The 24,605-nt window shown below is 41.8% G+C and overlaps 1 protein-coding gene across 2 annotated transcripts in view; it reads right to left on the bottom strand.

The window, feature by feature from the left end:
* The window catches only part of DIAPH3 (diaphanous related formin 3), a 576,438-nt gene that overhangs the window by 470,474 nt on the left and 81,359 nt on the right, over window positions 1-24,605 (bottom strand). For both annotated transcript variants that reach the window (XM_075563000.1, XM_075563001.1), the window contains one exon: window positions 12,359-12,463. In XM_075563000.1, the coding sequence (XP_075419115.1) occupies window positions 12,359-12,463 (105 nt within the window). The remainder of the gene's footprint in view (window positions 1-12,358; window positions 12,464-24,605) is intronic.

Below are 24,605 nucleotides of genomic sequence, written 5' to 3'. Positions count from 1 at the left end.
TCTCTGGAATAATTTAAAAATAAATTATAGACACAAAAGGTAGACAAACTAATTGGCAGACAAATGAAATAACCAAGGAAATAATCAGTCAAAGTCAATTTCAGTTGGTTATAGAGGGCACAGGACAACATATTTAAAAGAAGAATAATACATCTTCATTCTAAGTAATATAGTTATCTGAACTTGGGAGTGGGGGGGGTGTCACACATCACTTTTCACCCTGCTGAACCATTTTAAAATACAAGGTGGTAAAAACTCTCAGATGCCTATGAACTCCATTAACATAAAATGCATCACTTTTTTATTAAAGCACTCATATTCAAATCTGAAAAACATGATTCTGAGCTCATCAGACCTGCTTAATTGCACCAACATCTGCAATCAATTTAAATTCTTTAAGATAGTCATTCACCGCGCTTGAAGTGATTTCATGCTGAGATAGATTTAACACACTCACTAATTCATAGACACACACAAGCAGATGAGGCCTAATTTTCGAGGGTGGGGTAGAGTCCTGAAGGGCAGTCTGTATTTCCCGACGTTCAGCCGAGACAGAAAAGCATTCACCCTCATAACCTGATTGACACTACATGAGAAGATCATAGTCTGCTCTAAAGTATCTTGGAAATAAGACGGAGACCACTACTGTATTTCAATCTATTTTAGGTCAAGGACCATTAAGAGGTTTAATGAAAGTTTGGAGATGAAATAAGCAGCCACACCTAGAGCTATCAGTTACACACACACACACACACACACACACACACACCATTGCCTAATATATCACCATTTTTCTAGCCCCAAAAGTCTGACGCACTCACTGCCATCACTTAGGCCAATCACATGAACCCTATGGGAGACGGTAGGACTGCCCCCGCAAGTTTCCGAGACTGTAGCTCTTTACAGGAGAAAATCTTGTCTTTCTTGCTGAGAATGGCTGGTGGTTTCGAACTGATGGTTAGCAGTTCAATATGTAAAGACCAAGGCTCCTTGAAAGGCAAAAGGGGATACAAATAACCCAGATTGTTTCAAACCACACATGCAAATGGAAAAAATTAAAGAACAGAATTTGAGATTAAGGATCAGAAAACTAGAAGATTTTGGTAGATGGCAGCTTCAGTATAAACACACCTAGTCACAAAAAAAGAAACAAAACAACTAAATAGCAAGATCAAAAGCTCAGCAATACTGACAGGATCATCTCCACAATCTCTACATAAGCAAGTAGAGGCAAATCACCAAAAGCCACAACCAGCACAGTTATCAGAATGTGCTCAGGAAAAAGCAGATGGAAGCAACAGGGTATATGATGCACTTGAAGACGGTAGAATCCCAAAAGGATTCTACTGCCCAGTAGGACAATGGGGGAGCAACCAGTGAAACTGAAGGAATTACGTAGGTCCACTCAGATTGTGGTTGAGGAGAAAGAGGCCAAAGAGTCTGAACATTTGATATCCAACTGTTAAGGCTCCTTTCCAGAGCCAGGCACCACCTGAGGAGAAGGGGCCGAGAGTGGAATCACAAGCAGACTGGTCCTACAGAAGGCCTAAATCACAAAGACATATGCATCAATCAAATCAAAACTATACCTGATAACTTCCCAGCGAACAAAGACACAGAAACTAACCTAATGTAATGAAGCAGAACTAGCTAGAACTCCGAAGGAGGTGAAGAAATAGGGAGAAGAAAATCAAAACAAAATGAAAAAGTCATTTCAGAAATGAAGGCTAAACTAGACAGAATGTAAGGAGGGAAAAACCTAATAGATGGTGTCATAAGAGATTCAGAGATGACAGACATAACATTTTTGAAAATCAAAACAAAATGACAAATTAGGTGTATGGAGGCGGGAGAAAAAAGAAAAATTAGATAAAGGAGATTGAGAGCAAGAGAGACAGTAAAGAGAGGCCATACTCCAACATACATATTCTCAGATCCCTGAGGAAGAAAAGCCAAAAATAGGACATAACACACTGCGTGCAAACCTTTTTCTTTTTGAAAGAGCCTACCTACTACATACCTGATCACCCAACTGAGACATCGAGACTACAAAAAGCCAGGGACTTGGGAGAATAAGAATTTGTTATTAGCAGATTTGAGGAACAGAAATACTTTATGCTATAAAAAATAGAAATAATTTCTTTACTTTTAAAATTGCTATACATGATTACGTTGCCTTGAAGGTTTGGCCTGCCATGGTGGGTCTGCATACACACTTCCAATTCTGTAGAGACCTAACCAATACTCTCCCCCTGAGTTAGCTAGTGCCCTGTTCCCCCCATGCCATCATCCCGCTTATACATAATTACATATACTATATAAAAATGAATACATTTATATATTATAATGTTTTATAAATAACATATTTAAGATACTATGGGAAAAGATATGAACCAAATATTTTATGGCCAGTAAAACTGACTTTTATGTATAAATGGCATTAAAAATTTGTTATTAATATGCAAGACATATTAACATGCATGAGATCGCTTCTGAGAAATTGATTAAAAGATAAACTTCAGACAACCGCCATGCCTAGGGAAGCACCTACGGTGCTGAGCATGGAAACATAGTGAAGCCACAGAAGACCCAATGAAGGCATAAAAGGAGGGCAGCATAAGCTATCATGGTTATATAATATCCTCTGCTAAGTGGAGAAAGCATTACAACAGTAAACAGTGGGCCATGAGGACACTCCCGGGCCCCCCAAAAAAACACTTGCTGCCGTCAAGCCAATGCTGACTCATAGCAACCTCCTGTGGGTTTCTGAAACTGTGACTGGTTACAGGAGTAGAAAACCCAGTGTTTTCCCCTTTTCCCACACACACAGCTGCTGGTGGTTTCGAACTGCCAACCATGCAGGTCTCAGCAGGGTCTACTACACCACCAGGGCTCTTTGAGATGAGGACAGAACATGCAAAAAAAAATTGGCTCTGGGGAGTTTAAATATACATGCACACTTTTGTGGGGGGATGCTCTCTGTTCATTGAAAAGACCTCGAAACAGTGACTAATTCTCCAGCAATAAGCATTCCTGACCCGTACAATGAGACACCTTTCCTCACTAAGAGAAACGATAGCTTTCAGGCCTCGGAGTCAGAAATATACAAGCGGTACCAAGATCATCTTACCAGCTATGAAAGAAACAATCAAAAATTACTAGAATTGAGTCAAAAAGACTAGACCACAACTGACTAAGGCTCCTTACTGGCCATATATGAGACCATTTGTGATTCAATAACAATAATTAGATGCATAAATTCTGAATGATATTAAAAATAATTGGACATCCACAGAAGAAAATAGAATAATTATCTTCAAAACTATCAAACAAAGGAAAAGAATAAAGCATTTATTCTGAATTCCCTCTCATTTTGTTAGGTAACCAAATGCTTTTAGAGGGAAATGAATCCTTATAAAAGCTTTCTAACTAATAAAATAAAATTATGGAAGTTTAATTATTAACTATATAGTTCAGTGCCTCCTGATGAACGAACACAATACCTCCTATGATCTCACAAAAGGGGTCAACCCCAAAGCTGATCAAGTCTCTGGATCCAGTTGCCATTTTACAAGAAACATAGAGCACAAAGAGACATTTGACTTCGTCACTCTCCAACCTGCGAAAGGATCCCATAGTGATCCTTTTGGCATAGTGAGTTATGTATTGGACTGCTAACCACAAGGACACCAGTTCAATATCAGCAGTCAGTCTCTGGCAAAAAGTTGGAGCTTTCTACTCCAGTCAAGATGAAGGATGACCTAGGGAGCTTGTGACGTCTCCAAGTTAGTGTAGCCCCTAGGATCTTAAACTGGGGTTTCTGATTAAAAAACAGTAACAAAACATATACTGAAAAACAAAGTACAGCTTACTAAATCATTATAAGGAAAAGACCATCTAGATCAATAAGCCAGACCTTGCCCATCACTCCAGAAAGGCCTCCATGGGCCCTGCCCTAGGAACCCGGTGACACAGTATGGAAGTACTGGACTGCTCGTGCGGTTCAAACCCTGCAGCGATCTGTGGGAAAGTGGGAGGCTCGCAGCTCTGAACCCCTGTGTCCGATTGCTGAGTCAGACTTCACAGGACAGCAGTGGGTCTTTGAAAAATGCTCCTTGACAATTCCAGAAACCATTTCTTTATGTTTCTCCTCTCTTTTATCATGTAAACAGTTATCCCTAGACATTTGCCTTGCTCATATTTTGAAATTGGATATATTGCTAAGTTTCTATTAATCCCTAAGATTAATAGAAATTAATTCCATCCCCTTTATTTCATCTAGGACAGTCTGGATTTGTCAGACTACATCTCTCCAAAAGGCCACTGCCCTAGAGTCAAGTCCAACTCATAATGACCCCACAGGACAGAATACCCTGCGGGTTTCTGAAACTGCAGATCTTTACAAAAGCAAACTCACTGTCATCAGGTGGATGCTGACAACTGTATAGGACAGGGCAGAACTACCCCCTGTGAGTTTCTAACTATGGGAGGAGAAAGCCCCACATTTCTATTCCAAGTCCCCCAGAGCGGCTGGTGCTTTCAAACTCCTGCCTTGCAGTCCAACACAAAACCAGTCCACTGCAGCTTTCAAAGCGCGCAGTTTTCTCCTCCTTGCTGATGGGTGTTCTATTTGGGCCTTGTTTCAAAAAGTCTTCCAGGATCTTGTATCAGTCATATTAGTTAGTCATCCCACTTAATTTACACAAGTGGCCAAGTGTCGGAAAGGACTTCTTAGTAGCTGTAGTATGGCATTTGGACACCAATAGCCATGTTATGTGCATGCACACTAGCCTTGAACCTAGAGTGGGTGGATAACACATTTTTACTTGTTAAGGTTCACAAAGTTTAGGCTTTAAATTCTATCAACTCTTAGTTAGTTTGGCATTCCACTAAGACAACTGGTGATGATTCTCTTCTGTAGATAGACCAGATGTCGTTCTTGGCTGCACACTGGAGTCACCAGAAGGGATATACCATGTCTGAATCCCACCACAAAAATTCTGAATATTAGAATTTTTAAAGTTTTCCACATTTTTCTAAGGCCTATCAAGGTTGAGCACCATTGTTTCTAGCCATTGGCTCCAATGTCAGTCCTAAGCCATCAAATCTTTCCCCCCAAAATTTAAATTTTAAATTTAAAAAAAGAAGAGAAGAAGAAACATGGTTTATCCACCAATAATAATTATGTTTCCCCCTCAATCACGGCAAATCAATTGTACATACATATAATTTCTCTCCATTGTGCACTCTTTCTTTCAGACAGTTCCTTCTGTCAAAAGGTTTGTTCCATATGAGTATTTCCTTCTCCGTCGTAATCATTAAGCCTCTTGGTACTGACACTTCCAGTTACCACTGCTTTCGTAGTTAGCAGACACATGATTCTACCTGACTTTAATTATGCTCCTGAAATTATCAAAACCAAGCACAAGCAAATCCAAATGTGGTGGGCCAGGGAACAACTAAATGACCGAAAGGAAAACAAACTTAGATGACTTGAAATCACGCCAATTGGTATAAGGACCATTGACCATTTAGAGTTCTGAAAATCTACTTTAAGAAATAACAGTGTTCCCGTATCTAGTGAGTTCTTTCAAAAATGCAATAAGGTTATAATAAAAGAACAAGGTGTCCTAACTATCTATACGATTTTAAAATGGCCAAAGAGACACAATTCTAATTTGAACCTAATATACTTACTTCTAACAAAAAAAGATGATCTTTTTTCCTCATTATCATCCTCTACCTAAACAAAACTACAGTGTAGTAATAGCAGAGAACATTAAAAGCCACTCATGCTGCCCAGAAACCACTCACAAGGAAGCCGAGTGAATTTAAGCCGTTGGAAGATAATTTTAATTGTACATAAATAAAACCTGTCCTATATAGGCACAAATGGAAATTAAAGTGCCAGATATATTATTAGGAAATACTCTTAACAAGAAATTGGTTCATTGCCCTGAGGCTCTGAGAATTTCTCCTAGTCAGCAAGCAAAACCTAGAGACGAGCAGGCACAGTTTCTTAAGCAAGGGCATTGTTATTAGACACTTACCTATTTATCACGCACAAGAGCCACCATTTTTTACTAAGCTTTTGTGCGCTCAGGGTGCTTATTATCAAATCCATAACTTGAAATATAAGTCAGAAACGAATCTACGTTAACTTTAATGACCAAAAATGTCTAAAGCTATGTGCGATTCGTCAAAGTTTCTAGTAATTAAAGTGTAATAAATATGCATTTGAGAAAGTGAGAAAACATTTTAAAAGCCAAAAACTTAATTTATTATCATCTGAAAATGTTTTCTAAAATTAATGTGTGACACTCAACTCTCAGCAAGAAGAGCAGACTCTGGAAAGCATGAAACTGCCCTCAGCAAAATAATATTAACAAGTCAACACATTAGTTCTAGACTTTCCACCCAGAGAGAGCTCGCATAAATGGGATCTTATGACTAATATTTCCTCAGAGCAGATGATCAAGATATGCCTCAAAGAACAATACTGAAGAGCACCATCCCCCACCAAAACTTGAGAATACTGAGCCCAATGAGCTAGAGCAGAGGCGCCGTGATATATACGTGTACACATACATACACACATGTACATGTACATGTACGTACATACATACTGTGGTATGCTACAATCACTCGGTGTGGCTCTTCTATCCAATCTGTTGTCATCCACCAAATGATGACTTGGTGCGAGTGTATAAATTAGATGACAGTCTAACATGGGGATTGGTCAGTACAGACAATCTCACCCAAAACCAAGAAGGTAAAGCCACAAGCAGAGCACGTCCAAGAAACCTTCGGAGAAGAGGCCAGCCGTGGCAGCAGAAGTAGGCAGCAGCGCCAAGACAAGGAGACAGAGCACGAGACTAGCCCACGGGATGAGTAACACCAAGTGCCTTCATGTAAGACACTAGCGTGCAGTGTGGTGGCCTTTGCGCAGTTATCAGCAGGAAGGGAGCTTTGTGACTTTTGTCCAAGCAGGGCAGAGGACAAGGGTTTCTTAGCTATGCCAAGTAGAGAGAAGTGTGCCTGACAGCATCACTAAGAAGAGGCTCTGTGGACACAAAACTACATCCTAAACATTTCTGATCCTGAGTTAAAAGTTCTCTCTAACGCCCACAGTCATTCTCTGCTGTCTTTGAGTTAGTGTGGCCATGACAGCTGCATTGCTGACACAAGCAAAGAAGCAGAGTGCCATGAGAAGAACAGCTGGTGTCCGAAGAGGGTGAAGACGGTTGGGGTGTGGAGGCACGTTGGCCCTCTGTCTCATAGGAATCATCCTCGGGCAGACATGGAGTGGGAGTGCCCTTTCACCTTCTGTAGCCACAGGAAATCACACCTGATCTCTTAATTCCACTCTTTTTTAAGCTTGGTGTCTTCTAAGCCAAGTTTACCCATCCAAAGAACACGTCTTAGCTACAGCAAACAATCTGACACCGTTGGGAGGGCTGCCTTAAGGACCATTACAGAAAGGAAAAGGATTAAAGTTAATTAAACCAGACTACGAGATGAGCAAAGTCCCTAGGTGGGGCAACCTAAAGGTTGATGGTTCAAATCCACTCAGGGGGAGCGCAGAAGAAAGGTAGGAAGATTGTGGTCAAGAGTTGGAATCAACTTGACAGCATCAGACTTGGTTTAGTTTTAAGGGATGAACTCAGGGCTAGGCATAATTAAATAATTTATCGGGTAGATTTTGATATTAACCTCTAATTTCATTCCAATGAGTGCGGAACCTTAGTTGTAACAGAAGAAAATAGCCTTTTGGGCTCTAGATATTCCTTCACCTTAGATGCTTGCAGGACCACTAATGTCACATCCACTCTCCAGGTCTTCTTAAGGATAACTGAAAAGTCTCACCTTCTGGCTACATTGTCCACTGAGTCTGCACGATTCTTCTTGATAGAAAGTTTCTAAAATGAACTTGTCTTTAATTGCTGTTTACAAGTGAGGCCACTGTTACAGCAATTGTGTCAATCCATCTCCCTGAGGGCCTCCCTCTTTTTCATTGGCCCTCCACTTTACAGAGCATGATGTCCTTCTCCTGGAACTGGGCTCTCCTGACAACATGTACAAAGTGAGTAAGGGGAAGTCTCGCCACGCTTGTGTCCTAAGGACTCTGGTCGTACTCATTCCAAGACAGACCTTTCAGCAGTCTTCAAAAGGCCTACAATTCAAATGCATCGAATCTTCTTCAGTCTTCCTTATTCAATGTCCAACTGTCTAAGGGAAGTTATTCCCTAGGAGATGGTCATTGGGTCCTGGAATGCCTTTGTCTTGTATGCACTGAAGACACCAGGATGCACCTTTTGCTGGAACAAGTCATTAGAGTTAAAAAGAGATCCCATATAAGGAAAACTGTATGTGGCTGGTAGCAAGGTATGTCACTATGTGCGGGGCTGGGTGGCCTCAGGCTGTGTTGTGGAGTCGTGCAGAATCCATTCCAACTCACAGCAAACCCTGAGTCAAAGGGACAACGCTCAACAGAGTGATTGCCAGATCTGTTCTCCCATGGGGCTATGGGGGGAGGGAAGAGGAGTTCTAAACAAATAGCCTTTTGGTTAGTAACCAAGGGCTTAACCATTGCACCAGCAGGGCTGCAATTCATACTAGCAGCTGAAATGAAGATATCCGTCTTCGCACAGAAGGAGAAGAATAAGGCAGGGCTGGGTCCAGCTGAACAGCAGCTCCAGGCATCCCATGGCCTCTCCCAACTGTGTGCAATGATGATGGGAAAAAGCAGCCTTTCTGCTCGGGACCCTTTTAGGATGAAGCCAACCTTTTTCAGAAGCCTCAACTGATCTGCCACCAGATTGCACTGGCCATGCCTGAATCACATCCCCACAACCCAGACAGGGAAATGAGCGTCCGAAATTTGCAGCCTCTAAATAGGACTCTTCAAGAATAAAATTTCCATCACTCGTGCCAGCTATAAATATTCAGTTTTACTACTGACCACCAAAATTCAAACTACTGGTGGTGGTTGTTGTTTGCTTTGGGTCCCTCGCCCCCCCCCACCCCCGCCCCCCGCTCTTCCAGAAACTGTATCTATGGGGAGCTAGTTGGAGAGATGACAATTTGAAAGCATTTGCAAATCATGAGCTGTAGGAACAGCTAGTATTTTTCAAAAGCAAATAGCAATGTTTTATTCACAGAAGAATCCCAAAGCAACCTTAGAGACTAAAATCAGAACAAAGGTATACCTAGTATACTCCCCACACTCTCTCCAACAGTCTTCCAACTCTGAGTCTGCTCTTCACAGAGAAACTCTTTCACAGGCTCTTTTCCAACATAAATAAAGTGGCATGACAAAGTCTCTAACCTAGAGTTACTGAAATGTTGTTTCTACTTCCACAACAAAACAGCGATGGGTCAACGTGAACATTCTACCAGTATACTGCCAGACCATTCCGAATGGAATGGAACCATCTGCCAGACCATTCCGAATCCTCCTAGGAAAACTCATGATCCCCACGCACTAATTACAAGAGTCAATGCTGTACTCTATTTCAATCCTTATCATTTAATTATCTAGGTCTAGGAAATAAATTCTAACCTTAGTCCAAAATGATTAGAGGATTAAAGTTTAAAATCACGAAGTGCAAACTGAAACAGACCCCCTATAATGAAGTTCAAAATGGGGTTGTTCTATTAAAAAGCCTGTTTATTATCTCAAATCCAAGAACTAAAGCCTGGATACCAAAAAGCTGGCTCTAAAGTGATTTTTCTAAACCAGCTCTCACTAACAAAGTATCTCTCCTAACTCCATTTCCTGAATTCATGCTTGCTGGATTAAATTTTCCTAGCAGGGTGGCCTTCCCTCCCCACTTCCTATAAAACAGCTAGCCCTTCTCCAACCACCCTGCTGTGTTGCTCTCACATCAGGTTCTCTCCTGCTAGATGTGTTTGTGTGCTTGTGTGGCTTCCACACTAGAATGCTGCTCCCCAGAAACAGCCGTACATGACCGTAGGTTCCCTTCTCCAGTGTCTACCCCAGTGCCTGACACATCAACTGAAAACCCACTGCCAACCAATCAATTCTGACCCACTGCAACTTTGTTGGAGAACAAAGTACAACTGGGCCATATGGCTCCTGAGGCTGTAAATCTGTTCCAGAGCAGAGAGCCTCCCTCATCTTTCTCCTGAGAAGCAGCTGGTGGGTTTGAACCACTAACCTGGTAGATAATAGTCCAACACTTAACCCAGAATGTACCAGGGCTCCTGCCTGCCATGTCAACTCTCAACAAAATGTACTGGGCCGAGAAATTAATATATTAGTGAAGTGCCCTCACAAATAATAAACTTCAAAATTATGGCATACTGAGGTGAATCCCCTCCAATCATAGTTGAGGGATGTGGCCAGACAGACCATTGTAAAGTAAATTAGGGCAGGCATCCTTAGGTCAAAATGTAGTATCTTAACAGTTGTCTCCCTTTTGACTCACTTTAAAGCTAGTCCCATTTTTTTTAAAAAAATGAAGGGGAAATAAGCGTGGCTTAAGCCCCTGATAAATCCCCTCTGACCGTGGACCAGAGACCTGAATTCCCTTGCTCACATGTACAACACACTGCAAAGTGTACTGTTGTAGGTGCAACTATGTAAAATTTACCACACTGTTATTTGATCTTGCTTATAATCCATTTACTCTGGTTTTTTAATTTTTCTTTCTTTTCCATTTAGATTTTTATCTGCTTTACCTTGTTATTCTTGTTAGTTTTATTTGTTTTATGCTTTTTCATGTTTTCCTGTATGTGACATCCAGAATAGGTAAATCAAGAGGCAGTAACTGGATTAATGGTTCCTTAGGGTGTGGCAGGGGAGGCTGGGGCGAAATGGGGAGCTAATAACAGTGAGTACGAGAATGAAGAAAATGTTCTAAAACTGGTTGTACAACTCTTTTTGCTGAGATTGAGCTCTTGAATTGCATGCTATGTGAATTATATGCCAATAAAACTATTGGGGGGGAGAGAGAAGATTCAATGTTCTGAAATACACACACACACACACACAAAAGTAAATAAATAAAAGCATGGCATAATGATTCCACCAGTAAAAATAATCTATCGTTAGGATTTTCTATTCTAACAGCTGCTAGTACCACCACTTCTACAAGAGACAACTATCAATCATAAAGGATCTCTTATGTTCTAAGCATTTAATCCTGGTAGTAAGACTATCAGATGTGATGCCCATTTTATAGATGAGAACACTGAAAATCAGAGAGGCAAAATAAGATACCTAAGGTCAAAAAGAAGGCAAACAAGCAAATCCAGAACAACAAAACATGGTCTCCTAAACTCCCATGTTAATTGGGGGTATCTAAGCACAAAAAAAGGGACTAAAGCAATTACTAGGGCAGCAGTTGGATAGACAGTCCAACTGCAAGACAAGCTGGAAAAAGCACAGGACCCACAGTGATTTCTACAGTGAAGCTCAGACTGCCAAAACATGAGACATGTTTAAAAATTAAAGAGCGCTTGAATTTTTCTTCCCAAAGAAATACCTCACAGTTGCTGACTGGTAGATAAATGCAGTTAAAGTATAAATAACTTATAGTCTTGTAACTTGGCCTCAGGTTAAAGGATCCAATGAAAACTACAGTGTGTTAAGCAATTTTTCTCTAATCAAATTCTATTTTAAATTCAACCAAAATCGTTCTCTACTGTCTTTCTACTGATCGCTTCCTCATTTGTTTCCATTTTATATTTTTTATTCAATCCATTTATCCACAGTTTTTATGTGACTGGTCAGCTCATTTGTTGTATCATGAAACAGATGCAATTGATTCTGCGCGTTAATGGTTTCTTGGACATTTAGTCATTACTTCCACCCACGTATTTCATGTTTTCCTGGTAAATTGGCAGCCATGTGGAGGCCTAATGCTCCTTTCAATACCAACATTTATAATTTGTTACAAGAAAATTTCATCCATAGAGAAACGCACAATAAAGACATGCCTGTAAGCCACAATCATGTAGCTTGATAAAGGTGGTTAGAGTAAAATCACATCCTCTATTTCTCTATCCCACAGATATTACCCCACTTTATAAGTGACATTGGAAATCAATACACATCTTAATTCACTAACAAGGAAAGGTATGGAAAGACCCACCACAGTGCTTCTCGACACACCTGCCCTGTCTAAAAACCAAAGAAGAGTTTCAAAGATTTTAAGATGGAAAAAAGATTTATAAATGAAACAAACTTACTATAATCATCATGCCTTTAATTATGCATTCAAAGCCCGCCGATTATGCTGCCCACAAACCTCAGTGCTTCATTCGACAATACATTGTCTTCCACGCCACAACGTGGCTCCGCAGCATTTGTCAACTTGACAGCGTTACTTACCGTCTTCGGAGCAGTATTGATGTACTGCATCACCATTTCTTTTTTGATACTGATGTCCTTTTCCCGCAATGGCGCCTTTCTATCTTCATTTAAATTCATATCTTCCTGGAAAACACAATTAAAAAGCCTCATTTTAGACTCTAAGTACAGCACCAATCCTAGATACACTACGGAAGGAAAATCAATAATTTGTGACTGAAGCAGCATTAATTGCTTGGGAATGATTTACATGTCTCTCTGCCTAGAGTAAGGAGAGGAAGGAGCTGGTGGGAGAGAAGGAAGTATCTAGATTATGTTAGCAGGTGAAATACCCTTTCAGACTGCCTTATGTCCCTCCTGAAAGACGTGTTGCTATCCTGACCTGTGAAGCTGTATATATGAATCTGTTTGGAAACTTGGCTATGAGGGGAGAGCTTCGCTGTTACATTAATGAGATCAAAACAAAGTAGGGTGGAATCTAAACCTAATCACCTCTGATTGAAAAAAATGATAAAAATCATGGACACTGAGACAGACACACACGGGGAAAACACAGCTGCCGAGGAATATGCAAAACCTCGCAGGCTTCCCTGACCGAAAACGTCCAGCCAGTGCCACAGCCTCAATTCACACGTCTAGCCTCCTGAAGCAAGCGGCAAGAAGGCAAGCTTCTGTGCCTTAAGCCCCCAGCCTGGTGGCATTTGTATTACCACACTGGGTAAACAGAGCACTTCCCTAAGCACTTCCCTAAACACTCCTCTAAGGTCACAGGGGACTCGTAAAATTATGTTTACATCACTACAGATTATTAGACAGTGGAGGTTTTCCATGGCTTATACAATCTTTAGATTCATGATTTTACACACACCGCACCAGGTGTTTGAATCAACTTAGAATGAATGACATTCCACCTAAAAATTTAACATTTCTCAACCAAACCAACTAAAATCAGAGTTTAAATAACTTAAGACTCACTACAGTCCCAATTCTGATTATATATACATATGAATGAATTGTTACCAAATCTATGAACTTAGTTGCTTAAGCATGCGGCTGTATCTCAAAGAAAAGAGAGCCTGGGGTAACACAGCAATGGCTGAAGTAGAAGAGACTGCAATGGATTTCCCTGTGATCTCAGCCCTGGATCATTTGTATTATGCACAGTAAAGCACCCGAATGCATACAAAGTTTACACAGCCCGTGCACACTCAGAAACATCCATAAAAATCACACTGAGGGACACCTATTGATCCCAGATCGCTACATTGCTCTCAAGTTTTATCAGGGTGCTATATTCATAAAACACTGGAGTTTACGCCTTCAGCTCACTCTGTTTTTGGCTACCAAAACCCAGAAATGCTTGAAAGCCAAAAAAAACACCCTTCGCTTCACATTGATATAAATATTTCAGTTCTTGGAAGTTGCTCCACTTGACGCTCCATTGAAAGAAAGCAATTAATATCTTCTGCTATTCTCATTAGAAACGTGCTGACCCCTGACCAACTGCAGAACGCTGGTGGGGGATGGGGGATGGGGGATGGGTTGGGGTTGCGTTGCATTGTACTTGGGGTTGCTAGGAGCAGGGACAGCCACGAAGCCCCGCACAGCACAGCCAGGCGGCAAACTAAGAAAGGTGGTTCCGGCTCACCTGTGCAGGCGGTAGAGGCCGCAAACTGCTCCCAGGAAGGAAGCTCTTTCAGGCTTGGAAACCCGAAATAGGAGCACTGCACTCAGACTTTACTTGACTTGATGGCCCTGCTTTAATTTGGAGTTTGGGACTTATGTAAGTAATCGTCTATTTTTTCCTTCATTTTTCCTCCTCTACACTATTGATTCTCAATAGCATTACCTGAGTAGCACGTGGGAAACGTTGGCGCTTCCTGGAAGTCTTCTGGTTACCATGTGTTTGAAGTAATGCTACCAGCATTTAGAAGGCTCAAGCTCAACACACTGCAACACGTGGGCTGGTTCTGCACAATAAAATACAGCCCTGTATCCCATGGGGATGTGTGTGCCCAAGATAATGAACTAAGATGTAAAACTGAGTATCTAAAATGACACACATTAAATGCTTCGAATGCATGGTGCTAACGATCATTGGGTTCTCAGGGAACCCAGTGCTGTTGATCGGCTTGGTTGTTGTAGTTGGTGGCTGCCTTCGACTTGTCAGATTAAGGTGGTGTAAGAAGAAAGGACTGGCAATCTACTTCTGAAAATTAGCCAATAGAAGCCCAAGAGGGGAGAGCACACTGAGGACAGTTCCGACAAACGCTGACTCTTGCCAAAGGCTGTCCTTGAAGGCAGGCGTTTATGAGTCAGAACCAACTGGATGGCAGTTTATTAACTGAACACACCCCCCTCTTGGATAGCCTCGGGAAACGTGTGATCGCTGTGGAAAGGCACATGAGATGCAGGCATGCATTGTTGGCGGGGTTGCAGGGGCAAGGGGGCAGAGTTGTGTGTAAAGCTTATCCCCAAAGATTTTTTTACCCTGTTTTCTATATATTTGGATGTAAAGTCATTCTAAAATTCCTGCACCCTTTATACACAAATACATATATGGGTTTTTTTCCCCATTTCTTCGGTTTTTAAAAAGGCAGTCTTCCTTTATTTTTATTTTGGCTGGTTGGTTGGCTGGTGTTGGGGGCATTGTTTTGCTTTTAATTAATCTTACTAATGTTACTTTCTTCTGGGTATAGCGAGAACAACAGTTAAATCAACAGTTCTCAACCTGTGGGTCACGACCCCTTTGGGAGTCAAATGACTCTTTCACAAGGGTCTCCCAATTCATAACAGTAGCAAAATTACAGGATGAAGTAGCAACAAAAATTTTTGGGTGGGAGCGTGGTGTTCACCACAACACGAACTGTATTACAGGGCAGTAGCATTAAGAAGGTTGAGAACCTCTCTGTTAGATGAAGTTATTTATTTGTCTAGTCTGGACACTGGAAATGTTTGTGGTTTTATCAAGTGGATTCCAAACATCTCTCTAGTGTCATTTCTTCTTGATTCCTTTTTAAAACAGAGACTGCCATCGCATTTTGTCAGAAGGGTGAGTGCCATGTTTAGATAAGAGAGGGAGGGTATGGTAAGAGATTGGGAGCCCACCAGGTCTTTGCTTTAATTATAAATAGAACACTTTTGTCTATGAGCCGATATCACCACTCCATCCCTGCCTTCAAACCGAAATTCATAGTGGCCCTATAGGACCAGGAAGAACCATCCCATTGGGTTTCTGAGATTTTAGATCATTGCTGGAGTCAGTTGCTTCATCTCTTTCCCACAAAGTAGCTACTGGGTTAGAACCTCATCCCACGTTACATACCCCACATTACCCACCTTTAAATGTTATCTTTCTTTCAGCTATAACTGATGGACATTGTTTTTCTGTATGCAGTATCTATTTTAAGTATTTTTGGCCAAAGAGGGTGGATCACACTTTGCCATTAGTCTTAAAGAAAATAAAAATATAGTGAATAACTTTCAACAGAGATTCTGTGTCTGTCTCCTGTTTTACAATATGTATCCCCTGCCTTCCCCATTGAAAATAAAAATGTCTTCCTTCAGTGAAATTCTTTATAGATTATATAAATTAAAGGAAAAACAAAGAAAATTAAAATTAAAGCAAATGGGACATTTGTATATATGTTGCCATCATCATTCTCAAAACATTTGTTCTCCACTTGAGCCCTCGGCATCAGCTCATCTTTTCCCCTTCCTCCCCACTGCCCCCTCCACCATGAACCCCTGATAATTTATAAATTATTATTATTTTCTCATGTCTTACACCATCTGACATCTCCCCTCATCCACTTCTCAGCCGTCCATCACCCAGGGAGGAGGTTACACATAGATCCCTGTAATCTGCTCTCCTTTTCCCTCAACCTCCCACCAGCCTTGCAGCATAGCCACTCTCCCCACAGGTCCTGAGGGGTTCATCTGTCCTGGATTCCCTGTTCCCAGTTCCTAGCTGTGCCAGTGTACATCCTCCGGTACAGCAGGATTTGTAAGGTAGAATTGGGATCATGATAGTGGGGAGGAGGAAGCATTCAAGAACTAGAGGAAATTTGTATATTTCATCATTGCTACACTGCACCAACTGGCTCATCTCCTCCCCACAGCTCTTCTTCAAGGGGATGTCCAATTTCCCACAGATGGGCCCTGGGCCCCCACTCCCCCTCATTCACAAAGCTAAGATTTTTTTTCTTTTTGGTCTTTGATGCCTGATAACTGATCCCTTCAATGCCTTGGGATCTCACTGACAGGTGTGCTTCTTCCACGTGGGCTTTGTTGTTTCTCACTTAGATGGCCCCCTGTTCATCTTTCAGCCTACAGGACCCGATTCTATATATTTTGATAGCCAGGCACCATCAGCTTTCTTCACCACATTTGCTTATGCACCCACTTTGTCTTCAGTGATCACGTCAGGGTAGGCTGGTGTGCTTCAATGGTCGCCTATTTATCTTCAAGCCTTTAAGACCCCAGACGCTATATCTTTTGAAAGCCAGGCATTATCTCTTAAGTCCATTTTTCTACAAGCTTTTGACGCCCCTTGTATAAGCTACTTAATACTCATTAAAAAATAAGTACTACGATTTAAGTAACTAAATAGATAGATCAACAGATATCATACGCTTGCTGGTTATTAAACAAATCCCAAACACTGCTGTAGAATTGATGAGGACTCATAGTGACCCTATAGGACAGAGTAGCGTTGCCCCTTTGAGTTATTCACTATAACCATTTCTGGGAGTAGAAAGCCCCATCTTTCGCCCTTGTAGCACCTGGTGGTCTCTAACTGCAGACCTTGTGGATGGCAGCCCAACATGTTACGACTATGCCAGAAGAGCTACAGCAGGTTACTACAAACCTGAAAACTGAATACTACATCCTGCCTAGTGCTCTTTCCAGGTAATCATAATACATCCTGAGTGAGCAACTGATTCATTTCCAAGATTCTCAATTGACATTTGCTCAGTGTAACCGTGTAATCATAAAATCTTTGTCTTAGGCTCTTGTTATCCATTCACCTCTAAGAGGAGATATCCTCAGCAAAATGAAGAAGGAAAGCAAGCCAGGACAGGGAACAGAGATGCCAAGATGTGGCTGCTGCTGGCTTCTTTGCCAGCTCCACCTTGAGCCAGAGGTCAGTCTCAATACCCCTAGGTCAGTCGGTCATTGGCTATAGACCCCAGTTCTACTAAGGGCAAATTTCTGGAGAAGGGGGCACGTTGGAGCCATCGGAGACCAATGCTCACTTTGCCTGGGGTGGGGCAACCGGCCAGGAAATGGGGGTGAGGGGCGCAACAACAGCACACATGGCACTACTTGAACCCAGGCAACGTTGGTTTGAACAAGGCATTTTTCTACAATGGAACAGAATCAACACTAGCAATATGTTGTTGCACAGTAAGCAATACTTCCATTTGGACCTAAGTCAGGACACTTACTCCATGACACAAGTTCAAAATGATTCTGCAGCTATCTTTTAAAGCATCCCTGAAATGCCCGTTTGCATGTAGTTTGCTGACTGTGAAGATGTCCCCGTTGTGATGGACTGTAAATTCTGGTGCTGAATCATTTTTTCTTTTTTTTTCAGAGGGAACCACTCTCTGCTATCCTAATGGACAGGACTACAGTGAGATGTATGCTGAGTGTGCACCTTACTATGTACAGGGATGAACCAAGTCACTACGCTTTGTTTCCCTGGAGACATGGTCTTCTGAAAGAGGAAAACTACACTTCCAGAGAAGAGCGCTGCCTCAGAAGCAGCAAGAGAGAGAAATCCAAGAGGCACCAAAGGAGCCTGCCTGAGATCTCTACCTGAAGTGGTGGAGAGCAACAGCAGAGACTGCAGCCCGGAGACCGGAGGACAGAACCACGGAATCGGGCTGAGTCAGGGGCCAGGAGTAGAGCAAAGGGGCAGCACTGAGGCTATGAGACGGGAAGGTCCACGCGGGCAAAAGCCAAGGGACTGACCACACGACAGAAGAGCTGAGGACTGGAATGAGACTTTGCTGTTGGCTGAGGAGCCTAGTGACTGTGTCCTTACTGTTTACTGATCCAGACACATAGGGACCCATTCAATTCCCTAATTTAAAAAACACAACCTCACTGCCATCAAATTGATGCCACTCATAGAAATCCTGTAAGGCAGGGGAGAAGGGAATGGAGCCAGAGATAAAATACTGAGCAAGGAAATGTGAGTGAGATTTCAAGTTTTGTGGGAAAACAGAATTAAAAGACTGTGGAATTTTCCCATGAACTATTTGAAGCACAATTTAAATGAATCTAAGATTTAGGTGGATCTATGATATAAGTAAATGTCAACTCTGAGGAGGGAAATCTTTTTTTTTAATCTTTTATTAGGGGCTCATACAACTCTTATCACAATCCATACATACATCATTGTGTAAAGCACATTTGTAAATTCACTGCCCTTATCATTCTCAAAACATTTGCTCTCCACCTAAGCCTCTGGCATCAGCTCCTCATTTTAACTCTCCATCCCTGCTCCCCCCTCCCTCATAAACCTTTGGTAATTTATAAATTATTATTTTGTCACATCTTACACTATCTGACATCTCCCTTCACCCACTTTTCTGTTGTCTGTCCCCCAGGGAGGAGGTCACATGCAGATCCTTGTAATCGGTTCCCCCTTTCCAACCCATCCTCCATCCAACCTCCCAGTATCACCACTCACACCACTGGTCATGAAGGGATCATCCACCCTGGCTTCCCTGTGTTTCACGTTCCTATCTTTACAAGTGTACATCCTCTGGTCTAGCCAGATTTGTAAAGTAGAATTAGGAATATGATAGTGGGGGAGGAGGAAGCATTTAGGAACTAGAAAAAAGTTGTATGTTTCATCTTTACTACATCGCACCCTAACTGGCTTGTCTCCTCCCCCAGACCCTTCTGTAAGGGGATGTTCAGTGGCCTACAAATGGGCTTTGGGTCTCTACTCTGCACTCCCCCCCACCCCCATTCACAATGATGAGATTATTTTGTTCTGATGATGCCTGATACCTGATCCCTTCAACACCTCGTGATCACTCAGGCTGGTGTGCTTCTTCCATGTGGGCTTTGTTGCTTCTGAGCTAGATGGCCGCTTGTTTACCTTCAAACCTTTAAGAACCCACATGCTTTATCTTTTGATAGCCCGGCACCATCAGCCTTCTTCACCACATTTGCTTATACACCCGCCTTGTCTTCAGCGGTTGTGTTGGGAAGGTGAGCATCATAGAAAGCCAATTTAATAGAAGAAAGTATTCTTGCATTGAGGGAGTACTTGAGTGGAGGCCCAATGTCCTTCTGCTACCTTAATACTAAACCTATAAATATATGCACATAGATCTATTTCCCTATCCTCATATATAAATATATTTGCATATGTGCATGCATTTATTTAGACCTCTATAAATGCCCTTTGCCTCCCAGATATTTCCTTTGACATTCCTCTTGTCCCACTATCATGCTCAGTCTTCATTTGGGTTTCAGCAATTTCTCTTGGTTACATTACCCTTGATCAAGCCCTACCAGACCTCCTACATGCTCCTGACCACCAATTTGGATCACTTGTTGTTCCTTTGTCCCTGGGTTTGTTAACACCACGTCCTTTCCCTCCACCTCCCCCTCTCCCATGTGCCCCCAGAGCTGTCGGTCCTGTTGTTTTCTCCTCCAGACTGTTCATCCAGCCTATCTTATTTAGACAGATCTGTGGAGATAATAGCATGCACAAAAACAAGACAGAGCAAAACCACGCAACAATATACAACAAAACAACAACAAACCAATGACAAAAAAAACCCAAAACACAACAAGAAAGAAAAGCTCGTAGTTAGTTCAAGGATCATTTGTTGGCCTTTAGGAGGTTTTTTCCAGTCCAGTCTGTTGGGGCACAACGCCGTGGCCTCAAAGTCTACCTTCAGCATTCCCTGGGGACCTCGCCGCTCCATTCCCTTGCTGTTCTGTTGCACCCCCTTAATGTTTTGCCTCGGTGTGGCAGGATCATATTGGGCGCAATTCCAACACTGTCTCTTCGGAAAGGGAAAATCTTAAGCTTTTTAGCCAAATATGTCTCATTCTAAAAAATTTTAATGCAAAATTTTTGTCTCTGTCTACCAGAAAACATTCTGTTATTGTTCTTGTTATTAAATAGATACTTTACGAATTAACTCATTCTGAGCACTACTTCCATAAACCTGTTTAGACACGGTTGTGCCTGAGAAAATTGGAAGTCTTGATGTTGAAAAGTAATTTTCCTTTAGTTAATTACTTTCTAATTAAAACTACACATAAATTGAATTATTGTGCTGCTCTACTGTGTCAGTCTTGCTGGCACTGGAGACAAATTTCAGAAATGTAGAGACGAAATCCTACCACAAAAAATTTATTTTTAATTCAACACATGTGAACAAAAAGGAAAAAAGGGAGAGAGAACCCTAAAGTTAAGATAAAACAGATGTGGTGCCCAAAGTCACAGTGAGGGATCCCAACTGAAGGGAGAAAGCCAGGCAAAAGGACACAGGGCAAACCCAAAAGTGCTCCCAATGGCCACGTGGATTGTAATGCAAAGGACAGAGCCAACAGAGACTGCACAGGTACTTTTTTCTCCTTAATCGAAACTAGTAACTTCTCGATGGAGAAACCTTAAAGGCACCATCTTAAAGAAATAATCAAAGTTAACACCAGTAAAACATGTCCCCTGGTATGAGGCAGTGAGAAGGATGTATCTCCATTGTGATATCCTTCCTCCAAATCACTCAACCTATGCAGGAGAAAAATCTAGTCCAGTGGTTTTCAACCTTCCTAATGCCACAACCCTTTCATACAGTTCCTCATGTTGTGAATACCCAACCTTAAATTATTTTCATTGCAACTTCCTAACTGTAATTTTGCTACTGTTATGAATTGGGCAACCACTGTGAAAGGGTCATTTGACCCTCAAAGGGGCCGCGAAACACAGGTTGAGAACCACTAATCTAGACAAATCTAAAAAGAGAGAGAAAAAAAAAATCCAAACTCTTTGCCACTGAGTACATTCCAATTCACAGTGACCCTACACGGCAAGACAGAATGGCCCCATGGCTTTCCAAACCTATAGCTCTTTGAGTAGAAAGCCTCAACTTTCTCCCAAGGAGCAGTGGGTGGCTTTGAACTGCTGACCTTACGGTTAGCAGCCCAACATGTAGCCACGATGCCGCCAAAAGAGCAGAGCAGGATGATTCTGAGTGTCAAAGTCACAAAAGATAAGGAACTATCACTGAATGGAAGAAACCAAAAAGTAACGATGATTACATGCATGGTACCCTCCGGGAAAAAAAAAAAAGAAGACATGATGGAAAGGATGGGAAAATTGGGAGAAATGGAGAGAAAGCCTGTAGTATATATAGGTCGTAGGATTAAATTAATGTTAAAGTCTTAATTTTGATGACTGTGTTACACCTGTGTAAGAGGCTGGCTGAGTGAACAGCAATAAGATTACCCCTATTAAATGTTATAACTCCTGGAAGTCTAAAACTATTGTAAAGTAAAACATTTTCCTACAAGACTAAATCAAAATAATCATAAGTAAGACTGCTACAAAAATAATTTAAAAGAACCGTGGGGGCATGGGGGGACCACTCTCTCATTCTTAAGGGGGGTGACCTTAATTTTTTTTAATTCCCTTAATAAAAAAAATTAATTTGCAGTATTCAGGTAAATATATGATTTGTTGAAAGGAAGGGAAATAAACACTAGCAAACCAAATTCAAAGTTTCTTAAGACGGATGACACATCAAAACCTAGTAATCTTTGGAATTTTTCAAATACGAAGTTGCTTAAATTTCCTCCAATTTTTATTCCAAAACTACTTTGAACTATCCTTCCCAACCATTCTTCCAGCACTTTGTTCTACATCTTTTCCCAAGGACTCATAAAACTCCTGTAATTTTAAATCAAGGTTAAATTGTTTAATCAGAAACTGTACTGAGCACAAATGATTGTTTTTGGTTACCTTAAGCCAGCAAGCACTATTTATTCGACGCTCTCTGCTAACTCCCTGTCCCACTCACTATCGGTTTGCCACACAGCAGTGACTTCCAGGTCGCAGTGATGCTAGAAGCTGCACCATCCGTATTTCAAATTCCAGGATGGTAGTCACTGCTCAGAGGAACTTCCAGATTAAGAAGGGACTAGGAAGAAGAAAGAGATGGGCCGCCTCTGAGGGAGTAGCCACTGAAAAGCTTATGACTAGCAGTGGAACATCATCTGAAATAGTGCCAGAAGGTGGGTGCTTCAGGCTCACAACCGCCAAACTATGACCGAGGAGGAGCTGCCTCCTCAAAGTAGACTTGACCTCAACGCTCTGGAGGGAGCACGGCTGGCAGGACCTTCATTTGCTGACGGCCACACTGAAACTAAAACGAAACAGCCACAAGCATTCACTAGTCGTTGCGACATGAAATGGCAAAATGTGAATCTAGGTGCCTCACATAATTTGGACATATTATTAGGAGAGACCAGTTCCCGGAAAAGGACATCAAACTGAGTAAAATAGAGGGTTTTCAAAAAAGAAGAACCTCAACAAGATGATTGACACCGTGGCTGCAACCAGGAGCTCAAACCTCATCGTGGTGAAGATGGCACAAGTGGGGCCATGGGAGCCGAAACCAGCATGTTGGTATCTAATCACAACCATATCCAAACACAGAGTAACGAACTCTGACTTACACAGTGCTAGCCTCTATCTGGAGAAGAGACATCAGGTTGGTGGGCGCTCTCTAAGTGGGCCAGGGTTCTATACATTAAATTTGAACTCTGGTCTATCTTAGCTCCCCACTCTTATTTAACTCTTTTATCTCTCTCCTCATCTAAAATTCCATTTCTTTGGGGATTACTGTGACTGCACACTGAAGTCTCCAACCTATTTGCTGCCTCCTCGTCCACCACTCCAAGGCTTCCTGTCACCTCTGACCGCCCCTATCGTGAGCTTCCGCACCAGCAACCTGCGCTTCCACTTTCCGCAGCCAGTTGCCACCACACTTTCCCATGATCTAAAAACTGTCCACCTGAGATACTAACATAATTGACAAAATCCTTATCTCTCACCAAAGTCTTCCATCTTTTTTCTTTTCCACTCCTGTATCACCTTTTTGTTGACCTTAATAAGGCCTCCCACTTCTTGACCCCTCCATTTTCCCCCAACACAGCCTGACACTGTGATTCATCACTTTCTACATTTATAGAAAATCCGACTCGTGTCTCCATTTCACATTGCCTCAGGTGCTTATTTCAAATCTGCCATTCTCCAAGAGCTATTAAACCACGGCTTCTACCTATCATTCTCAGTTAGCAAGTTAAACTCAATTTCTTCTGTGGAAAGAAAGCTATCATTCAATTTCCTGTTTCCTGTATTACCAATTTATTTACACACTCATCTCTTTCTCTACCAATTGCTGCGTCTATCTAATTCAGTTATGCTCTGGATCCTAGTTCCTCCCAACTCTTAAATGGGCATTGTGCCATCAATTATCCTTTCTCAATCATGTTTCACTAAATTCCTTCCAGTTAGTTGGCCTCAATATATAAACATAATAACCCAGAGGTTAGTAACATTAAAAGGAAAAAGACAACCTTAACTCAGTCTCAGTTCTCCTTCATATGTGACTTTCTCTCTTTTTCTTTACAGGTAGCTTACACAAAAGCATTTTCTATACTCCCTCTTTCTCAGTGCATAAAATAATGTTTTAATAAAAATTCCCCAGTAAAATGTGCTAATCCTATCTTAGAACAAATATGTGGAGTTAGATATTTTCCACCAGCTGGAACTTAAGCTAGAAATAAAGCTGTTAGCACCAGCCCAGAGCTGAGCGATTGCAACAGTAAGGGAGAAGGCATCCCAGACTTAGCCTAATATTAGCACAGGCTGGCTAAAGCCTTCCACGTTTTCAGGGAGCTGGAGCTACACTGACTCACACTGTATGCCTATGTGTGGCACTGTTTCTACTCGGCAGAAGCAGACAGTTAGCTTGCACAAGAGGCAGGACAACCAAGAAATTAGCTCAATGGCATGTCGTCAAGCCAGCTTGTAAGATGGTCCTAAAGATTCATCTTATGGGTGTGAGGGATATACAGGTTTCCACAGCAGCCAAGTAGTAGGTTGTCCCTATAGGGAGCTCTGGTGGTGCTGTGGATACGGTGTTGAGCAAACCAAGAGATTGGTAGTTCAAACCTCCCAGCAGCTCAACAGAGAAGACTGTCTGCTCCTGTAAAGATTTGTCAT

Source organism: Tenrec ecaudatus, chromosome 11 (genome assembly GCF_050624435.1).
Source record: "Tenrec ecaudatus isolate mTenEca1 chromosome 11, mTenEca1.hap1, whole genome shotgun sequence".
Lineage (NCBI taxonomy): Eukaryota > Metazoa > Chordata > Mammalia > Afrosoricida > Tenrecidae > Tenrec > Tenrec ecaudatus.
This window is presented reverse-complemented; position numbering and strand designations above follow the sequence as displayed.